This window comes from Egretta garzetta, unplaced genomic scaffold (assembly GCF_000687185.1).
Source record: "Egretta garzetta isolate BGI_Z169 unplaced genomic scaffold, ASM68718v1 scaffold46, whole genome shotgun sequence".
Lineage (NCBI taxonomy): Eukaryota > Metazoa > Chordata > Aves > Pelecaniformes > Ardeidae > Egretta > Egretta garzetta.
Window position 1 is genome coordinate 839,026 of NW_009260268.1, and position 19,619 is coordinate 858,644.

A 19,619-nucleotide genomic window follows, 5' to 3' on the forward strand; every position below is an offset into this window, starting at 1 on the left:
ACTTCCACCTTCCTATGACAAATTGCACAAAATGAAAAGCAGTTACAGAATCATTAAATACAAGGAGTTCACTTTAGGATTTGTGCATCCTAGCGAGTTGTGAACTTCAACTTAATTTACAGCGCTATAAAGCATCCCTCTCATCTGAGTTTGTGTCTAGCAGCAGTCAAGGTCAGGGTACTGCAGTCTTATCCTTATTTGGGACATTTCAACAGAGCAAGAAAGCCCCTCTCCTCCTCTGAAATGCTTTGCAGCTGAGATGCTTACTTATCTGGCCCTGCCAAAACTAACCAAAATAAATTTTTGAGGTGATAGCACAGGGTGAATAGTAGCAAAATCAATGTAATTATATAAATGTGTTTTCCTTAGGAAATTCTGCTTAGGAAAATACTAGACCAGGTCTTTCAAAATATTTAGGCTGTGTTGTTTATGGAGTACTTTCATGCAATGGATGTCTGTTTTGATGAGGACAATCTGAGCATGTTGGTGCTAAGATAGATGTGTCTGTATAGTGCTGGATGAGTCAGTGGCAACTTTCTCTTTATGGTCAGTAACTGTGATTTTTACTATCAAATGCTCAGATTTGAGATTTTGGAGAGTCTAACAACATTTGCACAGATGAAACTGAACAAGGAGTGCTACTTTTAGTGGTGGTAACAGCATGATCACCTTAAAAACCAGTATACTTTATGGTGTTGGCTTGGTTTGGATTTTTTTGGTTGATTTGTTTTTTTTTTTTTTTTTTCCTTTTCCTTTTCTTTCTGTCTTGTTCTTTCTAAATGACTTTTTATTCCTGTCCTCTGAAGCAGGGTCTAACATTAGAGTCAGAAGCATTTTAGGTACAGTGCATAAAAATGCAAGTGCTTCAAAACCAGAACCTACAAGGACTATCTGTCTGCATGGGGCTACACAGGTCTGCTTATGTCTAAGTCTCAGGCATCTTGCACAAAGTTATAGAGTGGTACCTCCATTTATGTAGTCTCATAACAGTAAGGGATCTTTCTTTCAGAAGACAAACAGGATGTTGCAGGTTTTTCTTTCTTTTTATGGAAAGCTTGTGGACACACCAAAAATGTGAGAAACCTATGCTAAGTGCTTTCTTAAGAAGGAGGAGAGATTGCATCTTCTATTTTCCTTGACAGTGCTACTACCTACAGAGCTATTGGTTGTAGAGCTATAGAGTAACACCATATACATATATTCCTCTCTTCCTCCACACAAAGACAAACTGCTTAGGAAAGAGAAACAGCTAAAAGCATCCTGTATCACATTGTCCTTGGAAGTGAGAAAGGATTCAAACCTTTTATCATATTCAACCACAACAACAAAGAGAAAAGCTAAGCTCAGTTCCCTCCCTCAAATACTAAGTCTTTAAACCAACAGAAGTGGCATCAGATCTCTATCATGATATTTCTTAGCTTTTTAAATGCCTGACTTTTCCAGTTATGAATGTTATTTTAAAATACACATAGTTTATATGTGTAGTACTTCTGGAAGCACACACTTGAGTAGTGCTAAGGCTTTGCAATGTGCTAAAGCTCATGTAATAAGGTTGGTTTTTTTCCTCTGCAAACAAAATTGAAATAAGAACTGACAAACAGAGAAGAAACTATTTGTTATGTTTCTAACAAATATTTTATTCCACTCAAAAGGCCAAACAGCAAAACAGGTAATGTTAACTTTAAAGACTTCAGTTATTAATTTTAGGGACTTCAACACAGGTCTCATTCCTCTGAACATTTGTTCTTGATTCAAGATGAACTAATGTGTGTGTGTATATATATAGTGATGTATTTATGCCAACTAATTTCATGTTGTATTAAAAAAATACATAAGGTTTACTTTTGGTAAGCAATGAATCACCACAGACATTTAAATGTCCCAATTTTCTATTTTCCATTTGCATTTCTGGAATAGTTATTTGTCATTAATGTAATAGAAAGAATTCCCATATATTAATAAATAAGTGGTCTTTCTGCTCCAAAGGGGATTGTTTCTGTTTTAACAGATTCACTTTACAGGAAAGCTTTCCTCATAAAATATACAAAGCAGAAATAATATTGTTTATTTCTCAGAACCTGAAGTCATTCACATTTTTATATATAGACTGCTACCACTATGCGTATAGCAGTCATGGAAGGAAAAGCTCCTGTGATATATAAAGAAATTGCAGAGTTTTTTTCTTGACCAAATCCCATTTTAAATTATGAATGTAGGTGGTCTGTTTTAGAGTTCTATATGTCTACTTCTCACAGAAATTGCCCAGAGCTATGACTTTTTTTGCACTCATAAATCTTTAGTAGCAGTTGAGTGAAATGGAGGATATGCAAAAATTTAGAACGTGAAAATGAATGATGGTATCCTCCAGAACTAATCCCTGCAATCTAATTGTAAATATTTGAGTTATTTGAATTGCAATATTTGGTTCTTGGGAAAAATAAGAGTGAGATTTTAAGTAGTATAAAAAAACTAGAAGCTTGAACTTACACCTCATTTTCATCAAAAGAAAAAAAAGAAGTCATATGAAGTAGTAGTAAGAGAAACTAAACATGCTTTAAAATACTCTTCTCTGCCATAGAAGGTAAAACTGAACTGGAGAGAGGCTTACTGTTTACTTAAGGCTACAAAGCAATCCAACAAGACAGCTAATGACACAACTCAAAATTTCATACCTTAAACACAATGAAAGGGCTAAAGACTGAGTTTTTACCTGCATGTCTGGTGATGGAACCTTTTTCCTTTTAAGAAGCATTTATTTGGAGATTCTATACATTCACAGATGCATTTTGCAGGGTTTAGTGGCTGATGTTTAGGACAGGTCTTTTTACATACACACTGGCACTTATCTTCATCAAATTCCTTATTGGGCCCACAGGAAGTTGGGAGAAGTTTGTTTTTGCACACACACTGACAGGATGATCTGTCTAGTTCTTTGTGAGGTCCACAGCTTGAGGGCCGCACACCTCCTTTGCAGACACATTGACAGGTTTCTTCATCCAGCTCCTTGTTTGGTCCACAAATATGGAATCCTTCAGATGTGTCTAGAAATACAGCAGAGAAGTTGTACAATTATCAGAATTTTGTCTCTACCCATCCCATATTTTTAAGGGAAGAAACAGCATTGAATTCGTACTTTTTAAGGTGTTTTAGGAACAAATATATGTCATAAGACAGGCAACAACCAGTAATAGCTTCAATAAAGATTCAACTATTCACTTTTCATTTTTTTAATTTCTCCTTTAGGCAAAACAAACATGGAACTACATTTAATTGTTTAAGGAAAACTGCTTACCAGAATCTCCAAGGTGAGAAGAGAAACCAAAATCATGCTGTGCCAAACATCTGCAAATTTGATTATTCCAGATATGATTTTTTGGACAGGTCTTGTTTGCCACGTGACACCTGTGGAATGAAATATTTTGTTGATTTACTACCATAAGCACTCAGGAAAAAAAAAATCCGTTTTAGGTGCTAATTGCTTTTGTTTCGCTCCATTACAAAAACCTTTCAAAGGGCTTCAGCTCATTCATAATCTTAGTTTTAACTCCTATCAAATCTGTTCCTAATTAAGGTTCTCCCCACTACAGCAATCTTCAACCAGTGTTTTGTCCTTCTCATGCTTCAAGTTTTAGCTCTAACTTCTAGTACCTGATATTTGTACTTTTCTAATGTAGTTTGGAAACAGTTCTAACCCTTGAATGTAAACCTTATATAGAAAATAGACAAGTATAAAAAATATTTGCATGCCAAATACCTCATAGGCAGCAAGAGGCATGATTTTCTACATTGCTTTTTGCAGTACAAAATGTTTTCACACATACAGACATCAAGAAACAGCTGGTAATAGTTTCTGAATGAACGCTGTAGACCAAACTCTAAACCAAAATTAGATTATCAGATTCCTTTCCCCTTTATGTGAAAGTTTTGTGACATTAACTGACTCTTTCTTGTTAGCCACTGAAATCCTGGACAGCTTTCTTGAATCTCAAGATTTGGACTACACCAGTAATGCCTCTTCACTTTAGAAATGAAAGACAATAAACAATTTTACAGTTTAATGTTCTTTACCTGATAAGAGTTCTGTGGCCAAGGTAGTAGTAAGCGAAGAAAGAAAAATTTCTAAGACCAGTTGGTCTGTTTCTAAAGGATGACTCAACTTAACTAGTAGGTACACACCACAGATAAAATATTTGTGCATTATTTGATATTCCTTGCCTGCAATTTATCACCACAGGTGACATTACAACTTTTAACAAGTCATGCCTAAATTCATGAACCCAGGCTGTGTCATTTATACATTTTTTTCTGTAGTATTTCTAAAATCCTCATCTGTTAAGACAGCACATACATTACACGTTTTAAACATTTTTCATTCCCCTGAGCACCCTTACTCATGCATTCAAAAATGCAGGTGCTGGGACATTCTTCCGTGATCATCATTCAGGTATACCACTCCCCTTCACCGCATGTTTTATCAAGCTGGTGTTTCCTGATTTCATTCTGCTAATGATCTCACTCTTGCTCCCTCACTTGTGCCAAGTCTATCCTTTTGCCTGCCTCCTGATTCTGCTTGAGAAACAGTATGGATAATTTACAGATGTATTATTGTATTCTGTTTAAAAAACCCACACAACTCACACCTAGGGCAGCCTGGCTCTAGCTGGGACCATTTAAAACTAACTACAGAAGGAAGCCAGGGTGATAGTATGAAGAAAACACCAAGCACACATGAACCTGTAAGACAATGTTGATACAAAACCTAGGTTACCAGAACTTGAAGAGAATGATACATATTTCAGCATCAGGGTTGGAGACACCCAGCAAAAGGAACTGCAACTGCCTGTTTACAAATTCTACTCCAGCTGTTGCCAGTACAGAAAATTACTGGGGGATATCGCTGAAATTTTAAAATGACTTACTGTAAGATTTTAGGAAAGTTCAGGAAGGCTAGAAAAAAAAAAAATCAGAGGCAAAACCACATTGCAGAAAGTTTCACTACCTTTTTCCAAACCATTGTCAACTCAACTTAACTTAAAAAAACAGCCAACCAACCAAAAAAAAACCCCAGCGTGCTAACTTGTTACCATCAGTGTCAGGACAGATAATGCACAAGAGGGGGAAACACTTACTTAATGTGTACAAAACACATCCAACTATCAGCTCTGTAAGTGCCTAACTACAAACCATGGGGAAAAGAAAAAAGCCATCATATAGATACTTGGATCTGAATGATGCATATTGAAAACATCTCTGTTCCCCCCCTCCCCAAATCACTAAATTTCTAAAACAGAGTGGCAATTTTCTCAGTTGTACATCTTGATGACACTCTATATACACAGAGAAGAGTACAACTTAGAGCTACCATTAATCCAGGAGGTGTTATGAAACACTGCTTAACGTGAACAGACATGCCTCAGCTCCACCAGTGTGTAGAGGTAGCAACTACTTTTTAAAAGGAAAAAAGTGGGAGAAAAGGAAAAGACCTTGACCTTAATTATCAGGATAAAGTTGTGTAGAAATAGTTTATGTAAAAAAAAAAAGATCAACTATTTGTACTCTGTCTTACATGTGATTTCTCTCTTCTTTCTAACATGTGCCTGTGCATCGTGGCATAATCCAGCCTTGAATTCTTATTAGATCCCAAGTGTTACTACCCTAAAACCAGAGATTATACTCTTAGGCTTTTCTTTTCAGTAATACGTAAGAAAGTCATTACAGTATTTCTGTTAAAATGAGCATGTGCATAAATACGTGCACACATGAAGATCTGTTACTGTGACAAGAACGTACATTTCCGAGTTTTGGTTTTGCAACAGTTTCACTAGCATTCAAACCTATAAACAAAAACGTTACGGAAAAATAAGAAGTTGAAAAGAAATTGAGAACATCAGTACAAATTAAAAAAACCCAATGGGATTCTGAAAAGCATCCAGGCACCCATCAGGAACATGTAAATATCTTTTCTTTTCCTTCCTAGGGTCTAGAAGCGCTCAGTTTGGTTTTGTTTGCTTGATTTTAATTATTTTCTTGTAGAAAGACATAGATTTTTTTAAACTTAAAGACAGTACTTAACAGCAGAGGAGGCCTGTATATATTCTGATCTAGTACTACTCTGTCTTACCTTTGCTGAAGCATGATTCCTTACTCGCAGGACAGCCAGCTACCTCTGAGTGCTGGTCAAAGTCTTGTATCTGTACCCTTACTTCCTTCTAACTACAAGTAGCTGTTTCCTGGTGAGAACAAACTCTTGCAATGGTAATTACAACTGCTCTTAGTCTAGAAGCACTGAGACGCTGCCAACAGTCAGCATAATTTGACTTCGTTATTGACTTGTGGGTTTTGATTTTTTTTTATAATCTGTCAAACATGCAATCACACATACAGACATCAAGAAACAGCTGGTAATAGTTTCTGAATGAACGCTGTAGACCAAACTCTAAACCAAAATTAGATTATCAGATTCCTTTCCCCTTTATGTGAAAGTTTTGTGACATTAACTGACTCTTTCTTGTTAGCCACTGAAATCCTGGACAGCTTTCTTGAATCTCAAGATTTGGACTACACCAGTAATGCCTCTTCACTTTAGAAATGAAAGACAATAAACAATTTTACAGTTTAATGTTCTTTACCTGATAAGAGTTCTGTGGCCAAGGTAGTAGTAAGCGAAGAAAGAAAAAATTCTAAGACCAGTTGGTCTGTTTTTAAAGGATGACTCAACTTAACTAGTAGGTACACACCACAGATAAAATATTTGTGCATTATTTGATCTTCCTTGCCTGCAATTTATCACCACAGGTGACATTACAACTTTTAACAAGTCATGCCTAAATTCATGAACCCAGGCTGTGTCATTTATACATTTTTTTCTGTAGTATTTCTAAAATCCTCATCTGTTAAGACAGCACATACATTACACGTTTTAAACATTTTTCATTCCCCTGAGCACCCTTACTCATGCATTCAAAAATGCAGGTGCTGGGACATTCTTCCGTGATCATCATTCAGGTATACCACTCCCCTTCACCGCATGTTTTATCAAGCTGGTGTTTCCTGATTTCATTCTGCTAATGATCTCACTCTTGCTCCCTCACTTGTGCCAAGTCTATCCTTTTGCCTGCCTCCTGATTCTGCTTGAGAAACAGTATGGATAATTTACAGATGTATTATTGTATTCTGTTTAAAAAACCCACACAACTCACACCTAGGGCAGCCTGGCTCTAGCTGGGACCATTTAAAACTAACTACAGAAGGAAGCCAGGGTATGAAGAAAACACCAAGCACACATGAACCTGTAAGACAATGTTGATACAAAACCTAGGTTACCAGAACTTGAAGAGAATGATACATATTTCAGCATCAGGGTTGGAGACACCCAGCAAAAGGAACTGCAACTGCCTGTTTACAAATTCTACTCCAGCTGTTGCCAGTACAGAAAATTACTGGGGGATATCGCTGAAATTTTAAAATGACTTACTGTAAGATTTTAGGAAAGTTCAGGAAGGCTAGAAAAAAAAAAAAATCAGAGGCAAAACCACATTGCAGAAAGTTTCACTACCTTTTTCCAAACCATTGTCAACTCAACTTAACTTAAAAAAACAGCCAACCAACCAAAAAAAAACCCCAGCGTGCTAACTTGTTACCATCAGTGTCAGGACAGATAATGCACAAGAGGGGGAAACACTTACTTAACGTGTACAAAACACATCCAACTATCAGCTCTGTAAGTGCCTAACTACAAACCATGGGGAAAAGAAAAAAGCCATCATATAGATACTTGGATCTGAATGATGCATATTGAAAACATCTCTGTTCCCCCCCTCCCCAAATCACTAAATTTCTAAAACAGAGTGGCAATTTTCTCAGTTGTACATCTTGATGACACTCTATATACACAGAGAAGAGTACAACTTAGAGCTACCATTAATCCAGGAGGTGTTATGAAACACTGCTTAACGTGAACAGACATGCCTCAGCTCCACCAGTGTGTAGAGGTAGCAACTACTTTTTAAAAGGAAAAAAGTGGGAGAAAAGGAAAAGACCTTGACCTTAATTATCAGGATAAAGTTGTGTAGAAATAGTTTATGTAAAAAAAAAAAGATCAACTATTTGTACTCTGTCTTACATGTGATTTCTCTCTTCTTTCTAACATGTGCCTGTGCATCGTGGCATAATCCAGCCTTGAATTCTTATTAGATCCCAAGTGTTACTACCCTAAAACCAGAGATTATACTCTTAGGCTTTTCTTTTCAGTAATACGTAAGAAAGTCATTACAGTATTTCTGTTAAAATGAGCATGTGCATAAATACGTGCACACATGAAGATCTGTTACTGTGACAAGAACGTACATTTCCGAGTTTTGGTTTTGCAACAGTTTCACTAGCATTCAAACCTATAAACAAAAACGTTATGGAAAAATAAGAAGTTGAAAAGAAATTGAGAACATCAGTACAAATTAAAAAAACCCAATGGGATTCTGAAAAGCATCCAGGCACCCATCAGGAACATGTAAATATCTTTTCTTTTCCTTCCTAGGGTCTAGAAGCGCTCAGTTTGGTTTTGTTTGCTTGATTTTAATTATTTTCTTGTAGAAAGACATAGATTTTTTTAAACTTAAAGACAGTACTTAACAGCAGAGGAGGCCTGTATATATTCTGATCTAGTACTACTCTGTCTTACCTTTGCTGAAGCATGATTCCTTACTCGCAGGACAGCCAGCTACCTCTGAGTGCTGGTCAAAGTCTTGTATCTGTACCCTTACTTCCTTCTAACTACAAGTAGCTGTTTCCTGGTGAGAACAAACTCTTGCAATGGTAATTACAACTGCTCTTAGTCTAGAAGCACTGAGACGCTGCCAACAGTCAGCATAATTTGACTTCGTTATTGACTTGTGGGTTTTGATTTTTTTTTATAATCTGTCAAACATGCAACTAATTAAACTATTAATAGATTTATTTCTTAGTATTTTTCTAGCCCACTGTTTATGATCCATGTTTTGATGAACAAATTCAATAATTTGAATTAAAACAGCATATAATCTGTCTTTAGCTGGAACATGTCAGAAAAAATCCAGACTTTAACTGAATGAAAACACAGAGAAGACAACCTAGCTTACAACTCTGGGCATTTTGCACCATTCACTCACCTTATTAAAAGTGTCTACAAATAATTCCAGTTCAGCTTCTAGTCATTGGTTCTTCCATAAAGCAACTGTTAATCTGTTATGTATTTTTTGCCTATTAAATATTTATACATCATCACTCAGTCCTCTAAAATTAAGGGAAGGAGTTCTTCAAGTGTTTTAACAAGAATTGCTTCAGTGACAGATTTCTTCTGTAACTTTTTTTCATTCATAATCACCACACAAATCGATGTGCTAATTCTGTGGACTCTCAATTAACCCTTTCCTTCCTCTTCACATTCTGTTTTATTTCACTTATGGCATATGAAGATGTTCAAAAAGATTTGTAGTCAAAGATTCCCTACAAGTAGGCCTTTTTTTAAACCGCTTTTTAAATAGGAAAATACAGTTTGAGAGAGAAAAGGTGTCTACTCCTTATTTGCAAAAGTCGGAAGTATTTTTGGATAGCTTCTATGATTACTTTTTTAAAAAAAGTTGATTTTATTGATGTTTCCTTTAAGCCTCAATTGCATTGTAGCTCTTTCCATGAAACAAACCCCACAAACAACACTATTCTTCATTTTTGAATGACCTAGCCCCAGTTTATCCGCTGGGTAAAAAGCTACCGTGCTAATTACTTTAGTAACATTCTCTCCACATAAAACAATATTAGCTCCTTTACAAAACACATTCTGCTACTACTACTAATGGGTGTAAGTTCACATATCTTCATTGTGAAAGCTTCCAGCAATATTTTAAATCTAATTATATGGGCTTGCTCGTAACGTGAAAGGAAAGACAAGTCTTATACTTACTGAGTTTGTGTTGCTGGCAAGGAACGTCTTATGATCGAATGAACTTGTCTGTAAACATCCAACTTCGACATGCATCGGCAGGACGTGTGATTGGCAAAACTGACGGTTACAGGTTTGGGGCCATGAGAGAGGGGCACTGTGATCTCAAACAACTATGAAAGTGAAAGAAAAGCAAAGAACTTGTTTTATAGTTCAGTATCAGTACAAGTAAAAATAATATAACACACAAAAAAAAGCTGTAAGGAATTTAAGTTTGGGGTTTTATTTTCTACCATCATTCAGTGACAATAGCTATGTTATGACAACATTTTTAGTGTTAAAGCCTGTTACGTGCCTGTTTGCTTACTATAACATTTAAACTAACATTGCTGAAAGAGGAAAATGTACAAAGAACTCATTATTCTGGAGGAAATGACCTCAAATTGGCAGCCTTTTAAAAAATCTAAAGCGTAACATTTGGAAAGTGCTTCAAAAAGTTGGAAAAGAATAATAATAATAATTTTAAAAGGGGGTAAGCTACAACCTAATACATCAGTTGCACAACTACAAGAGCTTGTGTAAAACAGCAGTATATTGGCTTTAGATCAAAACATTTTTGGATGAACAAGTTTTGAACCACAGCATACTGCATTTTTGACTTTCCAGTATTTGTATCAATGCAAATTATATGTTTACCCTAACAGAATGCAACTCGAACTATTAATATTTTTCAGAATATTAAGAAATATTCACTATTAATAAAATAATCACGTATGTGAATGAATAAAAACCTAATTTATTGGGAAATGTAGTTCCACTGGTGGAAGAGGACAACTTCAGCAACACCTTGTGGAAAAACCGAACATGTGATAACAGACAAACAGTGGGATTCATTTCAGTATTCAATGCAGGACAGGCACTTTATGAAATTAAGGTTTCACTGTAAGAGTCAAATCTCAATAGTCTCCTAGAAAGTTAGACAAATACTTTAGTTCAAAGTCTTAAAAACTATTTGTGGTAGTATTTTTAATAAGATAATAGTGCACTGTTGCCTTTTAGGCATTTAGTCACTTTTGCAAATATATTTAAGAATATCTCTCCATCTTCCAGGACTTTACTACCTTTAAAACCATGGTCATTGGTTATTATTCCAGTTTCAGTTGATGAGACTGTATAACAATACTTTGATTTTTAGCTGAGAACTATTTGAAAGGCTTTTTTATAATCCATAACTTTATAGTATGGCACATAGGCAGCATGCAAATGTAACAAAACTGGTGGTCATTTTAAATGACTCAAAAGACGAAGTACATCGATAGGAGGTCCTGAAAGCAGCACCTTGCACTGAAGGATGCCAGCGAGCCTGAGCACGGACAAGCACGCAGGTGCAGCAATGTGGGACGTATTCACCAAGTATCCACAAGGCACTTTGTACTATCAATGTACCTAAACTGTGCATCTTAAACCTAAACTGTATAAAGTATCATCAACGCTGACACATATTCTCTATTTTACAAAACAAATTTTGATATTATTTAGTGACTGGATCTTTAGAAAAGTAACGTTGAGGGGGGTGTCACCATAGAAGAACTGAAACAGCAAAAGTATTGTATTTGCATTTTATTCTATTACGGCAGATTATGACGCTATTATTTTGGTGCAAAAAGTACCATATCCCTTACGTGGTGTTTTTTCCCATTAGAATCTGAAAATGCAAACTGGTATTTTACTTTTGTAGAAGGAAAACCAAAACAGAAAATAGTTTCCTGCATCTTCCAAATACTGATGAAAAAAAAATAAATCCAGAGCTATCATGGAAAGAGTTTCTCCTGTTAGAGAGACTTCTAGCCAAAACACATTAACATTTGGATTCTTGCTCCAGCTGCAAAATAAATAACACTTCTTAAAATTTTGGTCTTGAGTCATTAATAAGATAAAGGCACAAGTCCACATCTAGTTTGAAGTTTGGTATCAATAAAAGGAATGCCTAAATTAGTGTCTGCTTCTCTCAAACATAATTATCACCAGACATGCCTCCAGGGTTTTCACTAAGTTCAACACAGACTTCTGGAAACAGACTTTTTAATCAACTTTTTATTATACTTATAATCCTTTTCAGCTTCCAAACCAATATTGGCTCCTTTACCCTTATCTATTATAAAAGTTCCTTTAAATTAATCACAAAAGGCATTCTTAATAAGATATCTCATCCAAAAAGAGCAATAATCATAACACATTTCATACTATATTATTTTCAAATAGCTTTCTGTACTTATTAATTTATTTTTATGGCCTGTTTGAAGGCCATTGTAGGTATTGTTATAATGCACAATCTAACTAGGAAATTGGAGAGGAGGAAGGTGGTATTGTAGATAAGAGACAGAAAGGATCAAAAGAACCATGTTTGTGGAAAATAATGTAGAGACACTCTTCTCTCTGCTTTAAAGGTATTACATTTCTAGTAATCACTTTTGGGCAGTGCTTAAAATGATACGTGAACTAGCATTTTTGAAATTGAATTTTTGAATTTTGAAATTCAAAATGTTGAAAAAGAATATAAAACAGAACTATTTTCCTTAATGGAAATGACGGAAGTGAAATAGTGGGGTTGGAATTATTGATTTGTTCCTCCTACACTTTTTATTTGTTTGCACATGCTGTTAGGATACAGTATTCTGATGCATACTGGAAAAGAAGATATTTATTCTTCTGAGAATGAAAATACATCCAGAAGAGATTTCACAAGAAATAAATTATTGAAAAGTAGTCTGTTACAGAAAATGTATTTAATACTCAGAATAAACCTGTTTAAATAATCTCTGGCATTTTGAAATAACATCCATTATAAAGAAAATCTACGTTCTGCTCTCAGCTGATAGTTGCATCTCTAAATCCAATGAAGCTATTTAAGTGTAAATGAATAAACTCTTGATGTACCTTAGCTGGGTTTGAATTATCACCTTAATAAAACATTTCGAGTTATGTAAGATCTGACCTTCTGGAACGCTTTCTGGTTTTATTAGCATGTGTTAATTTTTTCCTTGTTCATCTTCTTAATCCAATAGAACAGTAAGCTCAACATCTGTTGTCACTACAGGGCATGTTTGGCAATATGTAACAGCCAAGTGTCAATATCTAGAAAGGATATTTCTATGAGAAATGACCATAACATTTCTGTATGAGGCTGGTTCTTGACTCCCTTCTTTTCTGACAACATTGCTGGTTGGGGGTACCAGTGCTGGTACCCACATTGCCCATAGAGGTACTTCTTGTAGATCAGATGGCTTATATTTCTGTCTGATCCCTCATTCAGTAAAGGATTGGGTCTACTGTATTCTTAGAGGCCCAAATCTTCTCTCCCTTCCCAACTTCAAAACATAGTAAGACATTTCCTTCAGGACTGTTCAAGGGCCAAGGCCTAAAGACAGACATTCAGAACCAAAGACTGCAAAGAACAAGCTTCAGTCCCCAGAACACGAGATCCGACAGTAGTAGGGATAAGGGCAGGTTTTTTTCAGTGGAGAGCTTTTATTTTTTGAGAAAAATGTCAGTAATTATAGTACATTAAACAGAAAAGTAAAATACATTAAATGAGCATTGCTAGAGTTAGAGGCAAATACTCAAAAGTTAAAAGAAAAAATTAGATTCAACTTGCCCATGCTGTCCTGTACATTTGTGCTACCAACATTGAGTGAATGCTACCACATTCACTGAGGTCAGGAAACCAATGGAAAACAACCACCAAAGCAATATGAGAGCATAAGTAAAGAGTATTATATATAACAAGACAAAACAACACCCACCCCCCCAAATAACCATCAAAATACTGTCCTAATCTCTTCCATATGAGCTAATATCATAAACATAAGTCAGTAACATACTATTAATCTCAGTGGATAAGACATACTAATGAAAGCTCGATGTAGCTGAAGAACAGTTGAAAAACATATACAGTTAATGCATTTCACAAGAACTTAACACATGCCATTCAGCCAGTCTAAGGCTGTTTTGTCACAGAAACCCAGCTTGCAGGTGTTCTTTTTCTCACCATTTCTAGTGAGATTCTATTTCTTTTCAAAGTACTGTGTTCAGCCCTTGCCTCCCTAGGTCTTCACCCAATATGACAATTCTCTGTGCCAAGCTCAACTCATTTCAGCCCAGCCAAAATTTCCCTTTCAGCCAGCCAGTCCAAGAAGCTTAATTTCCCTTCCCTCTTTTTGGGTTCCTTATGATAGTTTTTAGCATTCTGGCACACGCACAACTTGTCCCAGCTACTTTTGGATCACCCAGGTTCCTTCCTTCCCAACATGATAAAGGTGGGTGTATCAATGACAGGCTGCCCCTAGAATATAGGATTTAAGTGCCTAGATCTGAATCTGCATCAAGTCTCCCAACAATTCCATTTGTTTCCTAGGTGTTTTTTTTAACACTTAAAAGTATGCAGACTGTTTCAAAGATAACAAAATACACATTCCTAATACAAACGAACAAGTGTCATATCCTTTATCTAAAACAAGGGAACACAAATTTGTTTTTTTTCCCCAGAGAAACAAAAAATCACCATTTTTGTTTTAACGATAAAGCTATATACACTTATCTCTCACTCTGGTTTAAGAAAAAGCAGAACCACCACTTTTGCTGAAGTTTTAAAGAAAAAAAATTAAAAGTAAACACAACACAGCAATCTGAGTCAGGTACTGGCAGAGAAAATTTCAGCCCCTATTGTTAAAGGACAGCAAATTTAGGCTGAAAATTACAATAGAGTTTATAATGGAGTATATGTTGGATAATCTTAATATTAAGCTAGAGTTGCTTACCATTGAACAAGACTATGTGTCTACACAAAACTACATGTTTTTTACCCATTTTCTTTGTCATGAAAAAATTCAAGAGCCTTCTACAGTAAATAGCTTAAATAGAAATTTTGTGCTAAAACCATGACACCATCTTTGGCACTATATGGATTTTTTAAAAAAAGTTACAGTTGCAGGACTTTTTTAAAATTATTTTTTAAGGATATGTATTTTCTGCCCCACTGACCATTATCAAGATGATTTTATATCTGTCTTTCAGCCTAGCCAACTTGAAACATTCATCTTCAAAAATGAAGGAAGGTAATTCTTCATACATTTGGTTTACACAATCTGTAATAAGGTGTGTTTTAGGCTCAATACTTAACCTTTGTTCCACTGCACCAGCCAAAACTAAAAGGCAGCATATCCTACAGACCCGAAGGTCAACTTCTTATACTTGTATTTTCTGCCTCCCAGTACAGACAGGTATACAACTAAAGTACTTTTCAGACCGATACAAAGGTGAGTAATTAGATCACTTTTACGACCACGTGCGCAACTACAAACATTTTTTTTCCTGTTTTTTCATTCTTTTACTTGTCAGTTTTTTAAATCCTAGAAGACCAGTGCACACGCTCTGTATTGTACTTCTCAAAGTGAGAAGCACAGCAAGAGGACACCAAGTGAAGGTGTCTCTGAATCACTCTACCCAACCAGACCTGGCCTTAAGCACTCTGCAACCTGCAGTTACTGTGATGCCAAGTGCAACAGTCCCCCTTTTTCCCAGTCTTGTTCTTTCTTCAGCCATCTGTGCAAGAGCTTCCAGGCCAGAGCTGCATGGTCCCATAGACCATGCTGTAAGAGGCTCTTTTTAGTTCCCACACTGGCAGTGCTCTTCCTTTAGCCATTTACAGAGCTGGAGCAGAGAATAGAAAAAAGGGTGGGACCAGAGTCTGGTCCACAACCTAGAGCTCAGCACGATGTTAACCTTTTAAAAAAAATAATAATCTAACAGCAGTCAGGAATCTTTACATGTTTGACCGAAAGCACTATCAGAATTCCTGTAAAAATAAATCCCATATATTCCTCCTCACTGATCCTGAGGAAAGCATGTATTTTTGATTCACTGCATTGATAGCTCCTTCTATAGACTAGAAGGACTTCATGCCATACTTTCCAGACAAACTATTGATTTCTATACAAAGTATTTCTTTGCTTCAGTGTCTAAATTAATTTATTCAAGACTATCATCATATGTGCCAATATCCATTGCATCAGCACACATTATTATTATGATCACTGACTTCTGAAATATAAAATAATCAAACCTCTTATTTTCACATTGGGATGAGGGAAGCTTGTCATTCTAGATAAATTTCAAATATAGGATTTATGTATGATTTTTTTCCCAGATTCACATTAACTACACTGTCAGTAAGTGTCAGTAAGGCTGGCCAAATATAACCAGTGTAACAGAGCACAAATTGTCTAGAGAGATTTTCAAGCTAAGGATGTAAGACTGTTTGATTTCAAAACTTCTTTATACTGGAAAGAATGAAAAAAATCTACTTGAAAAATGGTACATCATCATTATTTATTTTACTATCTAAATTTTTTAAAAAAACAGTATTTCAAGGCTTATGTGTGATACATCAATAGGTAACTTATCTGATATAATACATTTTCTATCTGTCTAATATGCTTGGGTCTCTTAGTCTATCTTTTTACATTTTAATCACTTTTTAAAAGATATTTTAACAAAAAACATTTGGAATTTATACTGATATATCTCCCTATATTAATAGTACCTACTCTATCATTATAATCATCAGTCTAACATAGAAAAATGCATGGGAAAAGGCATAAATGGTAAAGTTCAAACAAACTGAAAATTCCTGTGACATATACATCTCCAAATTGTGTAAAGGAACACCATGTACATCTCAAATATGGCAAACAATTTCAAGCTGTTAGCTTGTTTCCTGTGAGAAAAACTCCTCTAAATCTAATTTCAAACTGCTTAGAAAGATGTTTTCCCTTGTGGGACTATTACTGTAACCATGAAACAAGAAGATTTAGGACCTTTACATCAAATGATCTGAAAGAAGCCAAAAAACTGTCCACCCTGCCAGCCAAGAGGAAGAATGGAATGAGATGGCTCTGGACATCTGCTCACCACTTCCCTTCATCTATAAGCAAGTGCCTATAGGTGGGGCATAAAAACGTACAGCTCAGGGACAGGCTGTTGCTGCACCAGGTAGTTCCAGTCTTTGTAACTGCTGTTGAATTACTTCTGTCATGGAAACAGAATGGCTACTTGATTAATAACAAGTTGGAGAAAAAAACCAGCACAACCATACCACAAAACCCCACAACCAGCCAACCACCTTCCCCACAGACCTTTAGTAGACAAGCCAACACGTACAAAATAGGGCTATTGCAGTGTCACGGATGAAGGAGAAGAAAAAGATCTACTGCATTTTATGAATTAGCCTAGAGGGTCCTCAAATGTTTTCGTAGACCTTATTTTATAGGTCTTTATACATCTTAATTAAGAAATTGTTTCATATCTCAACCATGATTGTATAAACACCCCTTAGCAACTACAAAAACAGGTTTTGTGGAAAAACAGTGTTAAAAGCAAAGCAAAATACTTTTCTGTTTTTCTCTTAATAAAGTTATGTAGCTAGAAAGGAGGAACGCAGCCCGAACTAGAGAACTATTGACCTCTCTCTGGACCACCAGAGTGTTCTACAAGCCAATCTGGGAACATCTGACCTAGTCTATTCTGGCAATCAATGATTTGCTCCCCATAAAAATAAGTTCTATGTTAAGCTCTTTTCTTTTTAATTAATTTTGATGAAAGCTGATATCAACTTTCTTTAGACTTTAATGTTGGGAACCAGTGCTAGAGCTTGCCCTCACAAGACCTCCAGCTGAAACGTTAATTTCCCATTAAGCACTTTTTCTGCAGGCTGAACAGTATGAAGCTTATCTTACGAAGTTTATGCACAAAAAATAAAGCTACAAAAATGGTGACTTATGAAAAAAAAAAAAGATGCCTGGTTACTAACCATTTGTTCTCATTTCATTCAGGAAAAAAAAGGAAAACAGTAGTGAAAATAGGCATGTAGGGTACCTGAATTCCACAGAAGGGTCTTGAATCCAATACTTTTTTCTTCCTAATTCTCATCTGATATAGGATAACCTGTGGTCACATAACTTTAAAAAGATTTGGGATGATGACAGATGAAGAGATATAGCTATAGCTCTCTCCCCTTTTAAGGTTTTGTTTTGTTTTTTTTTTTAAACTCCATTCTGTCAGGGACCAGATAAAACTGGAAAGCAGAGGCAAGATAGAAAACTCAGATATTAAATTGCTTGCTTTTACAGAATAGGAAAGAAAACAAAACAATGCTATTTCCCCTTTGTTTCTGATAAGTCCTTTAATATTTTCCTTTTCAGAGTTTCTCAAATCTTTAACTACTCCTATATCATATCATCACCAATGACATCAAGAACTTAAAGAAGAAACTCAGTACTAGTCTAAACATTTTCTACTAGGCAAAAAAATTTACTCCACTCAATAGATATGAACAGAAAGATGAATAGAAAGGGATTATTTACCCCAAACTGACATCATGCTCAAAGACCAGAAAATCTGTTCTAAATGCAACAACTCTCTCTGTAACTAGAGAATCCTTTATTCAAGGAAGCTAAACTTTGTAAATACCTTAAAAAAAAAAAAAAAAGAAGAAAGTTCATATTTCTTGGTTTGTAACATGAAAGTAAATTTGCATCTTTCAAGCAACTGGAATTAGGACAGCTGTTTGTGGGAATAACCATGGGCTTGAACAAAATCAGTGTTGTAGTTTTCCTCATTTAAGCTATTTGAGTTACATTATTCCTGTGCCTTGCGGTTGTCTACCACTAGCTCACACTTAGGATTGAAAATTCTTGGTGGAATATACTATTTCAGACAGACTTGGTGAGAAATGAGAACAGAAAAGGTATTAAAAAAATGAGGGTTTTTTTTCCTGTTTTCTTTATGTCTCCTTTCCCTAATCCCCTCTCAAGAAGGCTCAGAGCACTAAGGAACGACATTTCCATGGGCTACAATTTTATTTGCAGTTGTGTATCTTCCTTATAAATATGCACAGCATCTTTAGGTACATGAATCTAGTTGAAAAAGGAAGCAAGATTTACACCAAAATTAGTTTTCTTCAAAGTATCAGGAAGATGAGGCAAAAAGTGAAAAAGCCCATAACCAACAAAAAAACCTACCAAAAACTGTAACAAAAGCAAAATACTCTAGCAAACATTTTGAAGCATGACTATTTTTACATGATTTTTGAGGGAAATATTGTTGTAAGATAACGTGATAATTGTTACAGCTACTTAAAATAAAATAACGCGTGTATGCTTTTCCTTTAAAGGCAGCTCACAGGCTCAATGCATAATCTCTTCATACTCCTACCTGATCACTAGCCCTGAACTTAAAGAATAAAAACTGCACACACACCTGAGGAAGATGCATTAAAACAAAACAAATAGGTACATTATGCTAATATCTCTTAATACAGTAAAGTTCAGTTCCTAAAAGGCTTTATTTGCAACATGCATCCTGTCTGCACATGTCCTAAAACAGTCTTCACAAATAAAATTACAGGCTAGTTTACCAGAGAGTGCTTGCCTCATGCAGCAGGGAAATGGTAGAAGAAAAAAAAAAAAAAGGATAGAATTAAGTTTCATGGATAATATAAAAACTGAGGACAGGACATCATAATTTGTTTTTTATCCCTAAAAAAAAAACCCAGTACATTTGGCAGAAAAGAGTGTTAAACATTTTCTTCCAGGCAGTAGTCTCGTCAGCTGTTTTTCCTATGTATTCTGGAACTGATTATTTTTCCTTT

The 19,619-nt window shown here is 35.5% G+C and overlaps 1 protein-coding gene across 1 annotated transcript in view; it reads right to left on the reverse strand.

The window, feature by feature from the left end:
* The window catches only part of VEGFC (vascular endothelial growth factor C), an 80,303-nt gene that overhangs the window by 2,354 nt on the left and 58,330 nt on the right, over positions 1-19,619 (reverse strand). Inside the window, exons 4-6 of the mRNA XM_035897798.1 lie at positions 9,935-10,086; positions 3,293-3,402; positions 2,711-3,041 (exon numbers count right to left, since the gene is read on the reverse strand). Coding sequence (XP_035753691.1) covers positions 2,711-3,041; positions 3,293-3,402; positions 9,935-10,086 — 593 coding nt within the window. The remainder of the gene's footprint in view (positions 1-2,710; positions 3,042-3,292; positions 3,403-9,934; positions 10,087-19,619) is intronic.